General features: G+C 32.8%; 1 protein-coding gene across 1 annotated transcript; it reads right to left on the bottom strand.

Annotated features, from left to right (window-relative positions):
* Window positions 1-10174: 10174 nt before the first annotated feature.
* On the bottom strand, window positions 10175-10939 carry LOC105038324 (eukaryotic translation initiation factor 1A). Its single transcript, XM_010914096.4, has one exon. The coding sequence runs from the start codon at window positions 10806-10808 to the stop codon at window positions 10371-10373; it is 438 nt and encodes a 145-aa protein (XP_010912398.1). The 5' UTR covers window positions 10809-10939; the 3' UTR covers window positions 10175-10370.
* Window positions 10940-14135: the final 3196 nt, after the last annotated feature.

Raw genomic sequence — 14135 nt, forward strand, 5'->3', positions numbered from 1 at the left:
ATGGGAGATGTTCCTCGACCTTTTCGGGAGACTATCTTCAGATATTTTTGGATGTATTTCTACTAAAGTTGTGTGAACATTCCACGTTACCAAAAAAAGAAAGGAATGCACTTGGAGGGAAACTCTTAGAAAAATTTTGAGTTTTCCATTTAGGACTTCCTCCACCAATCTCTCACAAAACTTAAAATTTTCTAAAATAATAAACTAAATTATGAATTAAAATAGATTGTTAGGTGCTTATACTATGCAATGAGTAAAGTATTTTTATAAGAATTAGCCTCACTTAGTATAAATAGTTTTCATCTAAAAAAAATCAAAGTGAATCAGATCCTGAACTACATTCTTTGGATCTAGAATCTAACTATCAAACGCACAATACAAAATTCTCCATCATGAGTCGATACATTAGTGGCTCAGCATATCTATCTTAATTTTTCATGAGAGTTTCTAGAAATAGCCCATATCCCATAGCTACGGCCATATATGGATACTTTTATATAGATGAGCCCTTTTAGGGATATGCATAGAGTCACATCTCATAGAATATACCGCTTTGGATCTCATTCAAAACTAAAGCTCTTCCTTAAACACTACATAAGAGTACTAAACACCATAAGAATAGGATTGGAATAGTTTAAATTATGCTCTTGGACCAATTCATTAGTTTATTATTACTATATTGAATCTTCTACGAGGGATCACTTATCATAGAAATTGGATTCCGACTATTAGAAGGCCCGTTATAGGTAAAATCTCATCCTCCACGATATCTCAAGGATCTTAATCCTGTTTAAGCTTTTAGTAAGCCATTTATCAAGATTTTGATCAGATCTTGTAAAATTTTAAGCTATAATACCATTCTTTTATTGCCATCCAATAGACTTGTACCTCAACTTATATGTTTATTAGCTTTAGAATTTATGAGTTTTTTTTATAAAAATCAATTATAGCTCTAGAATCACAATAAATAGATATAGTAGGTATAAGAGTTGGTATTATAAGAATAGATGAGCATAAATTTTTTAACCACTTGACTTTTAGAGAGATGATATTAAGAGCTATCAACTCTGCCTCCAAGGTGCTTCTAGCTATTACAGTTTGCTTGACAAATTGTTACGAAACAACAGTACCACCATAAATAAAGATATATCCAAAAACGGATTTAATATCCAAAAAATCAGATATCTAGTTAGTATCACTATATCTTTCAAGCACAGCAGGATAGCCAACATATCTAAGCTCATAAAATATGATACCATTGAGTTGCTAAAATACTCTCTCTAAAGCAATCCAATGAGCTATACTAGGATTGCTAGTATATCTACTCAATCTGAAAATAGCATAGATAATATCAGATCTAGTTCTATTCGTTGGATACAACAGTGATCCAATAATTTGAGCATATCCTTTCTAATTTATAGAATTACCATTGTTCTTTACTAATTGAATACTAGGATCATATGGCATAGACACAAGAGAATAATCTAAATATGCAAATTTGTCTAATATCATTTGTGTACAGTATGATTGAGTTAGATAAAAAAGAATTAAATGACATAATGATCTTCATGCCTAAGATCACATCAGTTTGACTAAAATCTTTCATGTCAAAGTGATTTAATAAGAGAGTTTTGATATCATTAATATAATCAATATTAGATGCTACAATCAGAATATCATCTACGTAAAGACAAATAAGGATATATCGATCATCAAATCTTTTATAACATGGACAGTTGTCAAATTCATTAATTTGAAAACTATAAGAAAGGATAACATTATCAAAATTTTTATGCCATTGTTTAAATGCTTGTTTCAACTTATATAAGGATTTAACTAACTTGCACTCTTTATTTTCCTGATCAGATATAAAAAAATCTTCAAATTGTTTCATATAGATCTCTTCTTCTAGATCATCATGAAAGAAGGCAGTTTTAGCATCCATTTAATGAACAAGTAGTTTATGGATAGAAACTAAAGTAAAAAAAAGCTCCGATAATAGATATATCAGCAATGGATGAATATGCATCAAATAAGTCAAATTCATCTTTTTGATTAAAACCTTAAGCCACAAGCCATGCCTTGTATCTTTCTACTATTTCATCCATTCTAAATTTTTTTCTTAAAAATCCACTTACATCCTAAGGGTTTGCTTTCAAGAGATAAATCAGTGAGAATCTAAGTGTTGTTTTTAATAATTGATAGTCATACTCTTTATAACCTCCTTCTAGAATGAAGTTTCTAGAGAGCTCATCACTTTTTGATAAGTTATCAGTATTTCTTCAACCATGAAAGTGATGAATTTTTCATCGAAACTTTTTTTAGTTTTTGCTCTCTTTCTCCTTCTAAGTTGAATTGGAGGATTAGACTCTATAAGATTAGGATCAGATAGAGAAACAGAATGATGATCTGATGAAGTAATAAATGAATCAAAAGTAGAAGATATAGATGGATAATTAGATGTTTGACTAAAAATTTGAGTTTTAAAATAAAAAATATTTTCAAAGAATGTTGAATTTCTAAGTGCAATGATCATGTCATTTGAAATTATGTTAATCTTAGAGTTGACTACTAGAAATCTATAAGTATTGCTATCAAAAGAATACCCTATAAAGATAGTATTTATAGTTTTAGGTCCAATCTTCTTTTTTTTGGATTCAAAAATTCTGATCTTTACTAGGCACCCCCACACTTGAAAATAACTTAGCTTACGTACATGTCCCTTCCAAAGTTCATTGGGTGTCTTCTCTCTATTCTTAGATAGAATTCTATTTAGGATATAGCAAATTGATAAAAAGGCCTTCCTCTATATGTTTTGAGGTCTAGAACTTATAATCATGACATTGATTATATCCAATAGGATTCGATTCGTTCGCTCAGCCATACCATTAGATTAAGATGAGTATGGAGCTGTGACTTTAGAAATTATTCATGTTTTTTACAAAATAGAACAAATTCATTTGAAGTATACTTACCTTCTTTATCAGACCTTATAATCTTAATCCTCTACTCTTGTAGGTTTTTAGCCTCAGACTTATATATCTTGAATTTATCAAAGACTTCATCTTTGATTTTCAAGAGATGATTGTAATAGTATTTCGAAAAATCATCTATGAAAATCACAGAGTATCGACTTCCTCCTATAGTAGGTCCCCTATTTGAGTCACATATATCATCATGAATAAGTTCTAACTTTTAGATCTCCTTAGTTGAGATAGATTTAAAAAGTTTCCTAGATTGCTTGGATTGTGCATAGATTTCACATTTATTACTATAATCGATCCAAAACTTAGGAATTAAATTTAGATTGGATATCTTTATGACTGACCTAAGATTTACATGATCTAACCTACCATGCCATACATTGTAAGACTTAATATTCATCACACAAGATTGAGAAGAAGAATATTTTTAATTAATTGAAAGAGATGGTACATTGAGCTTGAATAGATCCTCGGATACAAAATCTTTTCCAACAAATATTTCTCTCTTGGAGATTACTACTTTATTTGACTCTAGTATGACTTTATAGTCTAACTACATTAACAGAGTCTACTTATTAGGTTCCTTCATATCCTCTATTTGAGTCCTGATAGGAATAAAACCAAGCTCTATTAGTGCAGATATGTATTGGTGCCAGAATCTAACCATCAATCTGATTCGAGTAAATAAAGTTAACAGTAGGTACAAATGAGACCGACCTAAAGGTAAAGTTGGAAAGTCTAGACTCTATCATATAAATTTGAGGCTTGGACTGGTTCGATTGATCTTTGTTGTAGATGGTGATTTTCTCTTTCTTCATATAGTAACAATCAACAGTCAAATGATTGTCCCGACCATAGACATAGGAAAATCGTTTATTATTCTTCTCATTCCCTTTGGATTGATTGTGTTTAGGTTTGCCTTTATGACCTTTGTTCTTAAAGTTTCTATCCTTAGGTTTAAAGTTACGATTTTGATATTATTTAAGTTGACGGCCCATAAAATTATGGTTTTGATCTTGAGAATCAACCTCAGTTAACTTTTTAGCTTACAATTGATTCTTTTTGGCCTCCCTAAGTCAGTGTTAGTCTTCTATCCTAATGGATTGGATGACTGACCCAAGGCTAAGAGTATCTTGAGTTCTCCTAACTTCTTGGGCAAACTTTGACTAAAAAGATAGTAACTTGTCAATCAGACAAGTGGTTTGAATAAATTTCATCTAATATGGAACACCTCTATAAATCTCGTAGATATAATTTTGAAATAGATGGATCTGATCATTAATAGACATATTATCCATAATCTTAAAGTTGTTAAAGTATGTTAGTAAACCTTTGAGTACTTTCATTATCTCTAATATAGGCATTTTTTAAGACATACCAAAGATCCTTAATGATCTTATATTTCCTATAAATCTCATATACTTTATCTGAAAGATAGCTAAGAATTCTAAATTTATAGTGAAACTCAATTTCCTCAGAAGTTTCATCCAATATAGATTGAGTATTTGACGGTTTAGACTAAATAGCTTTATTAGAGGATCTTTTTGAAGGAACGGGATATGGAGAATCATGGAGGATCCTTCCACAGATATGAGATTTAAAGTTATGAGCTAAGTATCTAATGTTCTTGCCACCCAGTAAATCCTGAGCCATAAAATTTTTCAATCTTGAGATTAGAGCCATCATTACTACCTATTCTAAAAAATTTAGGAAAGGAAATTAGAAACAAAAGAATGAGAGAAAAGAGCTACAAAAAAAATCTAAAATTTTTACCCAATATTTTCATGGTTCCATGTAACTTCCTATGATTGTCAAATCAAATGTTATGTTCAAAAAATAAGTTTTAGAAAAAAAAATTTAACAAAATTATTCTAACAATAGAATAGATTATTATTTGATTTGAAGAATGCTAATCCCATTTAATTTCAATTTGTACAACATATTATCAAATAAATTATACAAAAAAATATGCACAACTTAGATTCTATTTTAATCTCAAGTTAGCACCTTGTTCACTTTTTAATTGCAATCCAGAGAAATTACGCCTCAGATTGGAAGAACAAAGCTTATAAAACTTCGAATGTAGTTTTGAAAAACTAGCAAAAGTTTATTAATTTCTTTTATTGCAAATAGATGACTTACAGCAAATCAAAAAAATAAATAAATAATAAAACTAATAAATTTGGAACCGTGTAGAGCACCGTCTTAAGATGTATTTATATCTCTCGTGCAATAAAATCCGAAAAAACCATCCCAAGGTACAACCGACATCCTCCATTTATGAGCACAAATTTGGAGGAGATTGATGGAGATACTTTTAATGTCCGGCAAATAAATAGAAATAGAGAAGACAGAAAAATTCAAAAGCAAAGGCTAGAGAATAAAATATTAATTTTATTTTTTAGAATATGCTTGATTAGGTCTCAAGATATTCTTTATATCTATAAGCATATGAATCTAACCGTTTAGGCCCATTAAAATCTATAATTAGGAGTCAAATGTTCAAAAATTAAAAATGATAATTAAAAAATCAAGTGCACATTTAAATAGTAATTAAAATATTAATAGCAATATAAATATTTAAATAATAAAATAAAGATAAAGTTTTGAATTAACATGATGCTTAACTTGCACCCGTACCTCTGGCTCGTTTAATCCATATGTGCATGTTAAAGATTTTTCTTCAATCATCTCAATGCCTTAAGTGGCTCAGGCCAAACCCTTCACATGCATACATATATATATATATATGCATACTAGCACCTCCTCCTTCGGCTCATCCAGTCCGCACACGTATATTAAAGATTCTCCTTCAATCACCTCAAAGATCTCAACATGGATTGTCAAAAGAAAAACTCTTGAAGGGAAATTCTTACAAAATTTTTGAGTTTTCTATTTAAAATTCCCTCCAACAATTCTTGCAACCTATATCAACTCAAAAGAGAAAAAAAGATTCAAATAGGCTACTTCAAGATCGTATATCCCCTCAATTCTCAAAACAAATAGACAGGATAAGCAGTTACCTTATGGATATATAATTTCCTCGTACTTAAATCTTGGCATAAAAGCACATAAATACATCACAGAGTAATTCTTTGTGCTCTACGTGTGGTGCAATAAGAGCGCATTGCCCAATCACATTGAAGCACATAGCATAATTCATGATGGGATAGACATTTAATGTCACACAATTTTTTCTTTCTCTAATTTTTAGTGACAAAAATATTCTTTCTTTTGTAAAACAAAGAAGGAACAGTATTATTATCTTCCTAATACCTTGTATGACTTTTTGAACAATATATATATATATATATATATATATATATATATATATATATATATATATATATTATATATATATATATATATATATATATATATATATATATATATATGCATCTTGAATAATATATATATTTTTATAACATTCTGAACAATATATATGGTCTCTTGATATCTTATATAACTTTCTGTGAATATATATTATATCCTGAACAATATATATGACATCCTATGAATATATGTGACATCCTTAATAATATATATGATATCCTGAACCATATATATGACTTCTTATGAATATATATGACATTTTGAATAATATATATGGCCTCCTCGTGACCTCCTGTGAATATATACGACGTCCTAAATAATATATATGACTTCACATTAGAATATTATATATATTATTCAAGATGTCATATATATATTCACAAAAAATTATATATATTGTTCAGAATGTCATATATATTCACAGAAAATTATATAAGATACTAGAAATCCATATATATTGTTCAGAGTGTCATATATTTCACATGAAATCATATATATTATTTAAGATGTCATATATATTCATAATAAATCATATAAAGCACCAAAAAATCATATATATTATTCTGAATGTTATAAAGATACAGAAAATCATATATATTATTCAGGATATTATATATATTGTCTAAAAAATCATACAAAGTATTACAAAATAATAATATTATTTTTTATCTATTCTGAGTATTTTCGTCATTAAAAATTAAAGAAAAAAAATAAGCAATATTAAATATTTATCACACATTAACTGCACTATGTGCTCTAATATAACTAAGTGGTGTGCTCCTATTGCACCGCACATGGTGCACAAAGACTTTCTCATGCACCACATTAATCCAGGAGAAACACCACATCATCCTGCTAAACTCAAAAGATGAATACATACACTCACCATCAAATCACATAAAAAAGAGACTTGGAAAACCATGCAGCGCCAGAACCATGCATACATTTCAAGAACACGGGTTAATTCAAATTTAGGAAAGACTTGGAAAAAGAACACAAGGCAGACAAACTCATACCAAATGAAAGGCTAAAAACGGAATGCAATATCTTTAAATTGAGATTTTTCGTTCACCCAATACAAAATTTTATAATGTAATTTAGAATTCACCATGAGACTCTATAACTCAAGCTGCAAATCCTAAGTAGACCAGAGAAAATTTAAGAGGCAAATACACCAAAAGAAATTAAGTATAGCCATTGCTACTCTGTGATTCTATTACTTATTATAACTAATAAAAACTAAACATTTAAGGTGCATATTAAAGCAAAATAATCCAGAATTTACAACCATGCACAATTAGGCTGCTGCCGAAGTCACAATATACATCCACCAATGTACCAGAAATATCTATTACTAAATATATCTCTTCTTTAACCAGCATGATTGAGTTCAAAAATCTGCTATTATTTCCCCTCACAAATTTCCTACCAACCTCCAGATGTTCATATATCTTCCCAATGGGCAAATGCATGATCTAGATGAGGATATAAAACAAAGGATACGTAAAGAAACAATATTGCTTCCTTTACAAGAATTGTCACAAAATTTTAACATCATCAGACCAAACACCCAAGGATAAGTATCTAATAAATTTTATATAGGAACATCTGATCAACCGGTTAGGAGCTATTGGCAGTCACTTTGTGCAAAAAAATTGCCAAAGATTAGTTCCACTGCAAGTTCACCCCTCCTAGGACCCCAAACCTCTGGGACCATAGCTGGGTAATGGCCTGCGTTGATCAACCAGTTCATAATTATCTGAGAAGTGAACACCTGCAGAATGTAATGAAAGCCATCACAGGATCAACCCTGCCCCTATATTCCATTATATTGAGCACAAAACAATTGATCCAGTTAGCAAATGCTATCAGATTCTATTTTACTCCACATCACCGCATAGAAGACCGAGGCAAAACATAAGAACAACCAAACCAGCTCATCCACACAAAGATTTCTTTCCTCAGATGGATTCATTCTCTATTTTCAGCTAATTGTCAAGGTTATAGTAACAGAAACGCTTCATTATCTTCAATTAAATGAAAGGAAGACAGCCAAAATAGATATGCTATCTGTCAACTTCCACCCTTAATGTATGTCAATTTTTCCAGATTCGACCACAAACACTAGATGAAAAATCTGCTGAGACAAGCTATGAAGAACATTTGCATGCATGACAACACCTTTATTTCGTTATATTCTCCATATTCCAAACTCTAGTCCCCACAAGTTCTCTCATTTTTATATTAAGTAATATAATATTATGACAGCCTAAAACTCTCAAATATTCCACTTTTCCTTGATTGATTTCTTTTTCTTTCTTTGAAAACCTATTTTCACTCTCCACTAATTTAGACATACTTATTCTCCTAATGTGATTGAATTGTATTCTTTTTTTATTGAGATTTGCCTATTAGTTCTGGCAATAACTAAAGCTAAGATGTCAATGCATCACACAAGGAGTAGGTCATACGAGTCTTTGAGGGTGCATGCATCTCGATTCAAAAAATCTCTCTAATGAAACTTTAGGGCATTTCTAGGCACTGTATCACCAACAGCAGAAAGTAAGATCCAAATAAGCCTTTCAAGCCACTAACTTCATCGCCTGGAAAATAGTGATGAAACTTAGATTCCTCCTCCCTTCTCCATACAGGAGAGTCTTTGTTCTAAATCAGAAATATAACTCCATCATACCAAGCCAGTTGCTCCAAAAAACTTCTCATCCTTGAGCTCATAGTCACACAATATTTCTATATCTAAAGATATTTTATCTCACAGGTCACAGTTAGACCCTGGTAATATATTATATTCTTTCAATAAAAAATTGAGTTATACACACCACCATCCAAGAAGACCAGGATAATCGACCAACTTCTTTAATCCAACATGAAAATAGTCAAAGATGATATCATTGACATGTTCCTGATCCAGATAAATTTAAGATGTATGTGCCAATACATTCTTAGGCATGTTCAGAATTATGAAACTTTACCCATATTGAGTTATACACACCACCATCCAAGAAGACCAGGATAGTCAACCAACTTCTTTAATCCAACATGAAACTAGTCAAAGATGATATCATTGACATGTTCCTGATCCAGATAAATTTAAGATGTATGCGCCAATACATTCTTAGGCATGTTTAGAATTATGAAACTTTACCCATATTGGAGTACTTACTTGTTCATTCCATACAACCATAATACCCTTGAATATCAATAGGCATACCCACAGCTTATATGGCTCTAAATTGATATTTGGACCATTACATATACATCATTGGACAGATTTAGATTACAAAACGTCAAATGACACTATGCTAAGCATAGAAGACCTGTTGTATCGTAGCTGAAGATTCATCATCTCATTCCACACAATGTATGTCAAAATCATCAAACCTAGATATTTGATGCCAAGGCCTCCATACTATGTCCTGTTTGAAACTCTGATTAAAACACTTGATACTACAATTAGTGACTAAATCATCTATAGAATAACTTATTCTAAATAAAACTTATAAAAGATGATTCCTTCTTACCAAAATAAATATTGTCTTTTGAAATTTCTACAAACAGATAACACAAAAATTTCCCACTTTGAACTTTCCATGATCAGGAAATATCAAAGATTTCACATTTAATACAATTATAATCTATATTTCTGGAATGCGTTCAATTCAACAACATCAAGACAGGAAAAAAGGAAACTTTACTCGATAACCATTATTTGAATCACTAAAATCAGATTATCGATACAAGGAACACCTATAATCCCATATATGACCCATCACCATCAACATAAGAATAAAACTCAGACAATTATACATGGGAATTCTTAGATCCATCATCGACCATCCTGATAAAAATAGAAATCCATTACCTTGCAAGAAGATCTAGTATTGTCATCAATTAATTATAATGAAAGGCAAAAAATTAAAAAGAGGAAAAAGAAAAGAAAAGATAGACTTCAAACAAGAACTTCATCAGAAAGAAGGATATGGCTAATTGTAACGTATGGTCCAAACCCTAATCGATAGAAGGGCCACCAGAATCTTAGATCTTGTCGATGTCCTCGTCCTCGAACTCGATGTAGTCGTCGCCAGCGCCATCGTCCTCCTCGTCGAGGCCTCCGGCGATTCCCTCGTTGAGGCGAGTGCTCTCGGGGAGCTCGCCGTAGGCCTTCAAGAGCCGGGCCTCGTCGGGCATGTACTTAAGGATGACGTCGGCCTTGTCGTCCTGGTAGTCGCGGAGGCCGACGAGGACGATGTCGCCAGCGGCGATCCAGACCTTCTTGTGCATCTTGCCGCGGATATGGCAGAGGCGCTTGGTGCCGTCGATGCACATGGCCTCGCAGCGCCCATTGCCGAGCATCCGGAGCACCTGGGCGTACTCCTGGCCATCCTCCTTGAACACGAGCTCCCGCTTCTCGTCGTCCGCCTCGTTCTTCCCTCTCTTCCGATTCTTCCCTCCCTTCCCCTTGTTCTTCGGCATCTCTTGGCTCGCTCTAAACCCTAACCCTCGATCGGTTTCTCGACTCCTTTGTTCTCCTTTTTCTTCTCTCCGCCTTGAGATAGAATTTTTGCGGAATTGGATCGCAAGAAAAGGGACAAGGGGATTGGGGCGGGAGACCGCCCTTTATAGGGTGGGGACTGGGGGCAGATTATGTGGCGGTCGGTGCTTCGCGTGCGGCCAGGGTTTTGGGTTGGAAACTTGCTTCGTTTCTCCGGTTTTGCGCGTTTTGTAAAGCAAAAATCCTTTGATCAACGGGTATCTGGTAAAACGGGTTTAGGGGTGACGTCACATGCGTAACTGCCTACTTTATATGGCGAGAACGGATACTTTGGGACGTGAATCGGCACGATGCGCGTGCTAACGACGTGTTCGTTCGGAGAAATTATTGCTCGCACCAGGTCCAAGTGAACCAGGGCAAATCCCCGAGCCCATGCACGGTCCATAGCGCGCAATACGGAATTGGTGACATACAAGGGGTAGCGTGGCGTGTTATCCATCATACACGGTGCAATTGCACCTGATGCATGCAATATGGAGGCGTTCCAGAGGGGGTTTATCTTAAAATTTAGCTCGGAATTGCTTACCTTCGTTAATTAACAAACCGAGTTTCAGACAAATTTTTGAGCTTTGATGTTAAATGAGTCAAGATTGACCTGGGCATGTCTCACTTAGTTTCAACTCAGTATATAATTTATATATTTATTATATAATTATTAGATTCATCATTAAAATCATATTTTTGACCTTTATAGTGGAACAACAATTTTTACCTCCACCCAAGAAGCTCTAAGGCTTTGTATGGAATTATTATTGGTAGCAGAACTTTTGTTTATAGGACTTTTAAAAGTTGAGATTTTGTTTATATAATTTTTTAAAAAAATTATTTATTATTTTATAATTATATTTTTATTTATTTAATTCAATTTATAATATTTTAAAAAAAAATTTATGGATAAATATCATGAAAAAATTAATCAATTTTTTCATTAACTAATTTATTCATATTCTCATGCTTTTCAAGATAGAAAAATTATTTTTCCATAGATAGTATTTATCCATCAAATAAAAAAATAAAATTTATCCACTTAAGGGATAGCTAAATTATTTCTTCATCAATCAAGAATAATAAATTTTTTAATTCATTCCTAATTACCCTTAACCTTATAATAATAATAATATTATATTATATTATATTATATTATATATAATAATATATAATATTTTAATATATTTTAATATATTATAATATATTAAAATATAATAATATACTATATTATATTATATTATTATATATACTAATACTTATATATATATATTATATTATATTATATCAATACCTTATATTAATATAATATATTATATTATATTATATATTATAATAATATAAGATATTATAATATAATATATCATATTATATTATTATATATAATAATATTTATATAATAAAAAATATTATGTAAAATATGAATAGATCTTAGTAATTTATCTAAAAAATTAGTAACGCAAAAAAATATAGGTAACAGATCTCGAACTATTTTTTAATACATAAAAAAATATGAATAAATTATTTTTTATTTAAATATTATTTGAAAAATATTTATTTAAAAAAATATAAAGTTTTAGATAAAATTTTTATGCGTAAAAGAATAGGCCCTAAAATATAGGCAACTACATGCCACCACTGTTGTTTGCTGGTACCTCTGAGATTAAAAGGCTGTTTGTTATTTGATGAGCCATACGTCACTCCGCCTTTCTCATGTACTCTTTTTCCAATGTCTTCTCTTTTTTTTTTTTTTTTGGTTGACCGGAGGTGGAGGACCTGAATTGCTAAACGAAGAAATTGGAGGAGACCTCCAGCATGAACAGCAAGAAGAAAAGAGGACCAAACTGGGTCGGCAGCTATAGTCCACTATGAGTAGGAAAATTCCCTTTCCAGGACCTTGGAAGCTAACCAAATCTGCAGATTAGTTACCTTCCTTGTAAACATGAGATAGTTTAAAAGCCCACATGGAAGATTTCAGCTATAATATATCCTTCAGCAAAGGGATATAGAGTAGGAGCTAGGTAAAACTGTGACACAGATTTAATCCAAAAGATCATAATTAAAGAATCTCCCTTCAACCATATTTGAGAAGCTTTAAAGTGGAACATTGCAGTGCATAAACCCCGCCAAGCTGCTATTAATTCTGCCATGGGCACCGAACATAAAAGAATTTTAATACTTGTTACCCGAAAAAGAGGTGCTTGGTGATCTCTCATAATAAATCTTGTCGTTGCAGTCATGCCCTCAACGGATCCGTCGAATCAACGTCTTTCAACACTACTCCAAGGGGAGGGGATAGGACTTAAATGGTAATAGTAGAAGGTTATCAACCAAGGGAAAGGATCTTCTTATCACTTCAGCAGGCTTAACTGTGTTCCTCCGAAATGGCCTTTCATTTTCCAAACGAGCAAGGCTCCATAGGCAGCAAGAGCTTTCGGCCCATTCTCCACCTTAGCTTGGGAAATGAATCCAACCAAGGCCAACAAAGATGATGGGACAAAACTTAAGGTCACACATACAGTTCAGCCTTAGCCAACATTGTCCAGGAAAGGAGCGACACGTGTTCGCAATCTTCAACCATGCAGGGGCGGAGACCGCATGCTTGTATGTAACCCGCAAGGATGCCTGTTCTAAGCAGCACAAAGCATCCCACTTCTTAAATTGCCAACGGTCTTTTGGCTCTGCCCTCTCCTTAATCCCTCTCTGAGTCCCGACACCTCTCCTCCGCTGCCTTTCTGATGTTTCCCTCCCAATTGATCTCGATGCCGTCTCCTCCACCGCCTTGCTCCCACTCTTCCGATCTAGCATCCATCCGTTCTTCAACAACCATCTCGACAAGTACTATGCTCACTAGCTACCACCAACGACGTCCGGGGCTTTGCGTCCTACAGCGATCATGCTGCTATGCTCCCATGTGGTGACGACGTTGCATTAGTATCATGTCTCATCCCTTTCTTAAATAGCACTTACTACATCTTCAACAATCCCTCTTATCCCCACATGATGATCTCATCGTTTCTATCTCCTCCCGTTGTCGATATCTTCCCTTCCCAATCCAATTGCAAGCTAAATGAACCGGGTGAGCTTGAGCATGGATTGATTTATTTTTCTAAATAAAGCGAGTCCGGCTCCACCTAGCTCGAACATATATGGGCCAATCTAGAGGCATTTAAAGTCAGCTCGATTATGTTAGACTTATTTATAGCTAGGGGTGCAAATGTGTCAGATTGAATTGGACCAGGTCGAATCAGGTTCATAGGGTT

Source organism: Elaeis guineensis, chromosome 2 (genome assembly GCF_000442705.2).
Source record: "Elaeis guineensis isolate ETL-2024a chromosome 2, EG11, whole genome shotgun sequence".
Classification (NCBI taxonomy): Eukaryota; Viridiplantae; Streptophyta; class Magnoliopsida; order Arecales; family Arecaceae; genus Elaeis; species Elaeis guineensis.

Bases quoted from the DNA above. Each gene is read 5' to 3' on its own strand.
- LOC105038324 (XM_010914096.4), bottom strand. From the start codon at position 10,808: ATGCCGAAGAACAAGGGGAAGGGAGGGAAGAATCGGAAGAGAGGGAAG.